General features: G+C 37.6%; 1 protein-coding gene across 5 annotated transcripts in view; it reads right to left on the bottom strand.

Moving 5' to 3' along the window:
* Positions 1-592: 592 nt before the first annotated feature.
* TBC1D1 (TBC1 domain family member 1) overlaps positions 593-8785 on the bottom strand; it is a 316594-nt gene continuing 308401 nt past the window's right edge. For all 5 annotated transcript variants that reach the window (XM_043971867.1, XM_043971868.1, XM_043971866.1 and 2 more), the window contains one exon: positions 593-2750. In XM_043971867.1, coding sequence (XP_043827802.1) covers positions 2547-2750 — 204 coding nt within the window. In that variant the 3' untranslated portion in view covers positions 593-2546. The remainder of the gene's footprint in view (positions 2751-8785) is intronic.

The following is an 8785-nucleotide window of genomic DNA, read 5'->3' as shown; positions in this document are numbered from 1 at the left end:
TCTTACTCACTGAAGATGTCCTCCAGTCTTCATTCCACCTCAGGTACTGGAATTGAGGAAATGGCCCCCCATTTGGTCTCCACTCCCAAAGATGGATATGGGTCAGGAATGCAAGTAACTGAAAGCTTGTTTTTGTAACTGCCCCAGAACATGACAGGTTTTTACTTTTTGTTGGTGAACTGAATAAATGAACTATACTTTGGAAGAGGCAATAGGAAACGCAAACACTCCCTGCCTTGCCTTTTGGGGTCATGTGAATGCTTTAAATTCTGGGGTTTTAGGATGCTTACTCTCAGGTGCTTCTTATGATTCACTGATAGATCCACTCTTTCCTTCACTCTAAACAGCTGTAGAAATTGCATCCAGGCAGGGAGTTTGAGGGGGGGGAGAGAAAATACAGAGAGGCATTAAGAGACAGGAAGAGAGAGACAAGGGACAGGCTGAGGAGAGAAAGGGAAGGGTAATATTTGAAATATTTTCGTTCATAATTCTGAAAGACTTCCCTTGACACCTGAGGAAGTCATATAGCATTCTACTCCTGGGTTTAAAAATCCAAATCAAGACAAGACAAAAACCAAAACACACACACAAATACTGGTGAGGATGGTTCACTGGTTTATTGCTTCCTTAACCTAAAGCCAATGTACTTGAGTAGTGGGGTACCAAAATGACTAGATATTACATTCACAGCATAAAATGAATGATGGGGAGAGAAGCCCTCAATGAGAATAGACTCCTGGGAGTGTTCTCAGGAATATGAGAGCAGAAGGAACAAAACTTCTGGCTCTTACTAAAATGGATGCAATGTTTACTATGAAACCAAGTCTGCACCTTTTTTTTTTTTTTAAACAACCCAGGGTTTTTTTTCTCTAAAGGCTCTTTCCCAATTGACCCAGCAAGAGGCTGAAGGAATCCTCTCTGGCATAGGAGAGATGTGCTGTGCTTTCAAAATGTAAGGGCCAAAAGTGATTCAAACAAAAAGGGGAAGTGATTTAAACTTCCATTGTCCCTCCCCAAACTTAATGCATTATTTTACAGTCAATTTTTTTTTTTAAGATAAGTCTTTGGGAGACTCTACATGATATTAAAATAATCAAGTTTCCATGGGCATTTTCACACAAAGTATATTTTTATCCTGAGAATTACTTCTGCAATGTGAAGGAGTTCTTTGCAACACAAAGGGACTAAGTTGAAAGGTATACTTTAAGGAAGGCATACATTTAACTTCATTTTATTTTGTTACATTTTGGGGAGGGAGACAGGGAAGAAGTACAGGCATGGGAGGCAGTATACTATGGTAGCAAATCTGCTGAACTTGTAGTCAGGAGAATTTAGTTTAAGTCCTGGTTCTGAAGATTACCAGTTATGTGACAATGGCCAAATCACTGAAACTTTTCTAAGTCTCAGTCTTTAAATGGGAATAACACTTATAATATTATCTACCTAACAGGACAATTATGTGGGAAAGCACTTTGTAAACCTTAAAGGGCTGTGTAAATGTTAAATTATAATTATTATAATTGTGGTACGCTTAAAAGGCAGTAGAGTTTCCTATTATGTCTGAAAATATCTGAGAACACTGTTTTCCAAGGAATGGGATAGGCACAAATGGAGGGGCGTTAGGCTGCATCATATAAAACAGCCATACATAAATAAATAAATGACACTTTACAATATGGATATAAACCCACTACACAAAACTATAAATGTCATAGACATCTGGCAGTCAGAAGTATTTGGTAGAGTCTAAAATTATGTTATTCCCATGAAACATTTATCCTCTATGTTGGTCAGCAATTCTAAAGGGACAGAGGATTAACAGTCAACAACAACAAAAAACTGTTAATAAAATATGTTTATAAAAAAAATGACACCCCTACCCCCAAATATGAAAGGTTAACAATTAAACCTAAGATTCTGGAGTTTCACGAATGACCATAGACACCTTCAATGGTTGTCTGTCATATAACATGGATGAACAGTGCCTCAGCAGTGCTTGGGAGAAGAGTCACCCCATAAGCAATGCCAAGGGTCTGCTGCTTCTCCAGGCTGATCCAGCATGGTTCCCCCCAAAGGAGGCACCTCCATCCCGTCTTGCTTTGGAAAAACCTCAGCATTTTGCATATTCTTTTGCCTGTGGGGGTACTGAAGTACAAGGCAGGAATACAGTATAACGTAAAAGTGCATTTATTCATATCAAAGGGCTATCTAAATCTTTAGAGTATAGTAAATGGCATGGATGGGGATAGAGATTTAGGGACTTAGAAGAAAAATAAGTAATTGAACATCTCTCCTTCCTCCCAACTTTTTTTTTTTTTTGCATTTGTTTTAGGTCAGAAGACTTCCCATGATAACAAAAGCAAGAGTTTCCTCCCTGAGAAACATGCTTCTCTGTATTACATCCAACTCCTTTGTCTGTGTCACTTGGCTAAGGCATGGACAATTGTGCAGATGGTGCGAAAGCCCTCCAGGTGATGTGGACCACGTAGTTTTTCCCTCATCCCTTTTCTGGGGCAGCTCATCCGGTCACTAAAGGCAGCCAGTCATTAATTGTCCTCTGCGAGCTCTGGCCCAGCAAGCCCCAGATCTCCATTCCCCAGCTCAGCCGCCTTCTTCCGTAGTTCCTCTACCGTCCGCAGAAGGGCTGACCTTTCCAGTTCTAAAGCCAAGGCTGTCTGCTTCAGCTTGTTCTCGTTGGCCATGAGAATCTCAATGGTGGCTTCAAGATTCTGAATCTTCCCATTTGCCACCTGGAAGGTTAAGAAAAGGAATTTTACCACTTGATGGAAGAGGAGAGGGAACATCAACTCCTCTAAGTCTTGTGTACCTAAACCCTGAGACTGGCTGGAGGCTCGAACCAATAGGGAAAGTGGTTTCTGTGCGTAGGTACAGAATACACGTCACTCTAACGGCTATCTCTTTTTTCCCCATCATCTACATTGTCTTACTAAGTTTATGGGGTTGAAGAGCGTTTTGCAGTTGCACATCCAATAGCTTGAAATAACTTTAATTTTTCAACCATGTATCTCAATTACAGTAGCCCTCCATCTACCTGAGAAGTTTCACTTAAATGAATTTTCCAGATAAATGAAGTTTACTCCTTTAAGTACACACTTAAAAACAATCTAGGGGGCAGCTAGGTGGTGCAGCGGATAAAGCACTGTCCCTGGATTGAGGAGAAACTAAGCTCAAATCCGGCCTCAGACCCTTGACACTTACTAGCTGTGTGACCCTGGGCAAGTCACTTAACCCTCATTGCCCTGCAAAAAAACAAAAACCAAACAAACAAACAAAAAAACCCCAAACCAACCAAACAAAAAAACCTCAATCTAAATCATTTCTGATAGAAAGTTTTCTAAATTGTATTACATATCTCCTTGCCTTAGAACCATAGATGCCTTTCCTAAACATCTTTTTGTTGGATCATTTAGGACAATGATAAATTATCCTATTGTGCTGAAGCCTCTAGGCTGGGCAGACTTTGGCTGTTGGTCTTTGTAATAGTTCTTCTCTCCTCCTTGACCCCCTTGCCCCCACTGATTTTGCCAGTTATCACATTATCATCACTATTTTAAACAAGAATTATTATGAATTAGAAATTAATCAAATATACTCATTTCTATATACAAATGTCAGAAAACAGGTTCATATATGAAATTTATATATAATTATGTATATATGATGTTTCCATGTATATTCTCTTCTACATATAAATTTCTATATATTAAAATATATTCATTTCCATATAGAAATGCCAGAAAGGTGGGGTGAAACTATGAATCTAGTACAATTTTAGAAACTGTATGTTTAATTTAACACGATAGTACCAAGATGCTTCATGGTTCATACCAGTGTTCCCAGGTTTCTCTTGGACAATAATTCTCCACTTGCATTTATATGTCATAATTTCTTCAGTCATTCCCCAACTGATGGTCACTTTGTTTCGAATTCTGTACCCATTTAAATATTTTTGGTATATTCATATCCTTTTTTGTCTCTTTGGGGTACATGCCTAGTAGTGGTATCACTGAGTTAAAAGGCATGAAGAATTTGGTGACTGGGAATGGTTCCAAATTGCTTTTCAGAAAAGGTATACCACTTGAAAGCCCTTTCAGCAGAATATTAGTATGTCTATCTTTCTATATTCTCTCCAACAACTGTCATTTTCCTTTTCTGTCATTTTTACCAAACTGAAGGGTAGGGGATAGAACCATAATTTGTTTTAGTTTACCTGGTTTGGGTTTTTTTTTGGGGGGGGGAGGAGGCGGGGCAATGAGGGTTAAGTGACTTACCCAGGGTCACACAGCCAGGAAGTGTCAAGTGTCTGAGGCCATATTTGAACTCAGGTCCTCCTCACTCCAGGGCTGGAGCTCTATCCACTGTGACACCTAGCTGTCCCTTAATTTACCTGTTATTCGTGATTTGGATCACATTTTCATGTGGTTGTTGATTTCTTGAATTTCTTCCCTTGAGAATCCTTATTCATACCCTTTGGTTATTTCTCTGTTGGGGAATGGCTCATATATATATATATATATATATATATATATATATATATATATATATATATATATATATATATATTTGTTTTAATGCTGTAGATATCTTGGATATTAGACCTTTATCAGAAAACTATGCTGCAAAGTTTTTCTGAGTTAACTGTTTTGCTCCTAAGTCTAACTGCAGTGTTTATTTATACAAAAAGTTTTTTTTCTTAAATTCCATGTTGTGAAAGCTACCTCTTTGTATTCTCTTCAGATTTGTTCATTTCATCAACTGTTATATCTAGGTCATGTAATTATTTGGAGTTTATTGTGGCATATCATGTGAGCTTTGCTCTAAGCCTAATTTCTGCCAGACTGCAGTCATATTTTCCAGTTATTTTTGTCAAACTTACCTCAGTAGTTTGTGTCCTTCAGTTTATTAAAAACTATGATGCTATGGTTTAATTGCTTCTGGAACTGTACCTAATCTGTTCCATTTATCAACTTATCTCTTTTTAAAGTAGTACCAAATAATTTATGCTTAGAGTTTTATGGTTTAGTTTGAGATCTGATATTGCTAGGTCTCCTTCCTTTCTAGTCCCCCCCCCATTATGAATTCTTGAAATTTTGTCCTCCCAGATTAATTTTACTATAATTTGGTCTAGTTCTATAAAGTGATTCCTTGGCAGTTTGGTATATTACTGTATCTGTATATTAATTTAGGTAGCAGAGTCATTTCAGTTATATCAGAACATTCTAGCCATAAAGCAATTAATTCCTCTCCAATTATTAAATTTTCCTTTATTTCTGTAGTGTTTAAAAGTTGTATTAATATAATTCCCATAGGTATCTTGGTAAGTGGACTCGCAGGTTCTTTCTACATTCTGTAGTAAATTTCAATCAATACCCCTCCCCCCACCCCTTTCTGCTAGGTTTTGCTGATAATGTATAGAAAGGTTAACAATATTTATGGGTTTAATGTCCTATGTTGCTGAAATTACCATTTCCATTCATTTTTACTTCAATATCTAGGAATTTCTAAACCATAATAATCTGCAAAAGCAATAATTCTATTTCTTCTCTGCCTAGGCTTATTTGCATAATTTATTTTCCTTATATTGTTACAGAGAATTTCTAGAAACATATCAAATAATAGTGGTGACATAGGACATACACTGTTCTACCCTTGATCTTACTATAAAGGCCTCTAATAATTATCAATTACAGATGATGGTAACTCTTGGTGTTAGATACTGTTTAACATATTAAGGGAGGGACCATTTATCATTCTGCTTTCTGGTATTTTTTAATATAAAAAAGTGAAGCTTGTTTGTTGATCTTTTGATAAAATTGTTTGATTAATTTTTGTTACTACTATGGTCATTATATATTTATAGTTTTCCTAATACTGACCTAATCCAGTGATCCTGGTATAAATAAAAGTTGGACAGAGTATATGTTCTTTTTAATATCCTAATTTAGCCTCTAAGTTCATATTTAATATTTTTGCATCAATACTCATTAGAAATATGGGTCATAATTTTCTTTCTCAGACTTACCTCCTGGTTTAGTTATCAGGACCCTATTTGTCTCATAGAAGGAAACATCAACATTCTTATTATAAGTTGCCATATTTGATCATCAATTAATTTTTTTTTGTTTGTGTGTGCGTGCGTGCGTGTGTATGTGTGTATGTGTGTATGTTTTCCCTTGGGGCAATGGGGGTTAACTGACTTGCCCAGGGTCACACAGCTAGTAAGTGTCAAGTGTCTGAGGCTGGATTTGAACTCAGGACCTCCTGAATCCAGGGCTGGTGCTCTATCCACTGCGCCACCTAGCTGTCCCAGTAAATGCTTATTAATGATTGATGATCAGGGGCAGCTAGGTGGCGCAGTGGATAGAGCACCGGCCCCGGATTCAGGAGGTCCTGAGTTCAAATCCAGCCTCAGACACTTGACACTTACTAGCTGTGTGACCCTGGGCAAGTCACATAACCCTTATTGCCCTGCAAAAATTTTAAAAAAGCATTTATTGACATTCTATTGGGGAAGACAGTATATACGTAAATAACAGACGAATACAAAACATACACATAGAGACAAAATATGTACAAAATGAATATAAGGTTAAAAGGTAATCTGGGGAGCAAGGGAGGAAGTAGTCCCAAGGATTGAAGGGAAGTCAAAAAAGGTCTTAGGGCAACACTGTGGCAAATAGGAAAAGCAGGAAGAATTATTCCCTTTTTACAAATGAGGAAACTAGGGCTAAGAATAGTTAAATAATTAAGATCAATTAGAAGAAAAATAGATATTTATATAATAACAAGTTTTGAAATGAAAAGCTTGGAAAGAACTCTAATTAATGAAATGACCAACCCTGATTTCAAAAAATGGATGGTGAAGCATTCTCCTGCTTGTCAGAGACTTGATAACCTCAAGGTAGAAAATGAAGTACACAGTTTCAGACAGGTGAGAATTTATTTGATTATGCATATTAGTTACATTTTTTTTTTCTAATTTGGGTGTGGGTGGGGAAGAGGAAGGGGAAGATGATCAAAAGAGCTACTAACAAAAAAAGAAAGAAAAAGGACATTGAAACTTTTTTCAAATGCACAGAAGAGAACAGAAAGTAGACAAGAAGGAAACAAAAAGCAGCAACACAGCTTTGAAAACGAAATGTTAAGCGCATTATCTACTTAATAAGGAAAAGTAAGTTATGCATAGTAGTTTTTCCAGTCTCATATACCATCTTTTCCTATTCTACTCTGTAAATGAAATATTTCTTTTATTTGTGTGTGTGTGTGTGTGTGTGTGTGTGTAAAATGAGGACTAAGGAGCTCTCCTACAAGTAAAATGCACAGGATTTTCTAAACAACTATTCTGGCTGTTCAGAAAACTTTTTCACTTATTTCTGGGTTCTCAGGTATGTTCCGTGTTGTTGAAATTATCAGGTTAAGTCAAACATGTCTCTACTTCTTCAAAAACCAATCTAGACCTTTAAACCTTCATTCTACATGACAGACCTACTTCTCTTTAACCCTATACAAGTGAAACTGATCATGAGCAATACTGGAAATACAAGTGAAACTGCTCATGAGTAATACTAGAAATATTACTCATTAAATTAACTGTAGGTGGTTAACTAAAGTGTAGATGGCTGTACTGATTAATGTTCAACATTTTCAATAATAATTTTTTTAAGTCAGTTAAGCTTTCTAGACTCTCAATTTCTCATATATAAAATGAGAAGATTGGATTTAGATAAAGTCCCTTTCAACGCTAAGCCTGTGATCCTGTGTCTTTAAATTTATTGTTAAATTTTACCACATCAAATTTGGCTCACTATCCTAGCCTATGAAGATATTTTTGAATCCTACCATTGATATCCATGTTATTGATCTTTGAGTTTTGTGCCATATGCCCCCCCCCCTATTTTTTTTGTGAGGCATTTGGGGTTGTGACTTGCCCAGGGTCACACAGCTAGTAAGTGTCAAGTGTCTGAGGCCGGATTTGAACTCAGGTCCTCCTGACTACAGGGCCGGTGCTCTATCCACTATGCCACCTAGCTGCCCTGCCATATGCCTTTGATAAGCATGGCATGTTATAAGAGGGCCAGCATCTCCCCGACACACCTTCTTTCTTCCCACCCACAACAAGGAGAAGCTTTACCTTAAAGAAGGCAAAGCTACCCCTGGGACTTGATTGACCTTGGTTTCCCTAAGAGTTTCCTGGTCATCTAGTGGCATAAAAAACAAGCTCCAGACACTGTTGGATGGTCAACACCATGAAAGTCACTTTCCCCTGTTCTTTTCACCGCAGTCATTTCCACCCACAGGAAACAAAGGAGACCATCCCCAGAAAAGCTAGGTGCCATTATATTCTTGTTACCGAGTATCCTTGCTGTGTTAAGGCAAAGGAAACCCCATTTCTGTTAAATGGTCAATGACTTGTGAGTGCCTCTTTTTGTCCCAACATTGAACCTGAACTAAGAGGACACTGGTATTAGAGTCATGCCTACAACCTCGTCTAAGTCCTTATTGAAGTCTTTGATAAAAACACTAAATAGCACACATGGCCAAGGACAAGGCCCTAGGGCACCACACTTTCTTTCAGACTGATGGGTGGGATTTTTCAACCAGCTCCAAATCGATGAGTCCATATGCTTATTAACCTTACTCGCATCTCTCCTTTTTTTTTCTACCCATACAGCGTGAAGACTGTTCTAAATTATTAGCTAAAATCTAAGTCAGGGGCAGCTAGGTGGCACATTGGATAGAACACCAGCCCTGGATTCAGGAGAAC

Source organism: Dromiciops gliroides, chromosome 6, assembly GCF_019393635.1.
Source record: "Dromiciops gliroides isolate mDroGli1 chromosome 6, mDroGli1.pri, whole genome shotgun sequence".
Taxonomy (NCBI): Eukaryota; Metazoa; Chordata; class Mammalia; order Microbiotheria; family Microbiotheriidae; genus Dromiciops; species Dromiciops gliroides.
This window is presented reverse-complemented; position numbering and strand designations above follow the sequence as displayed.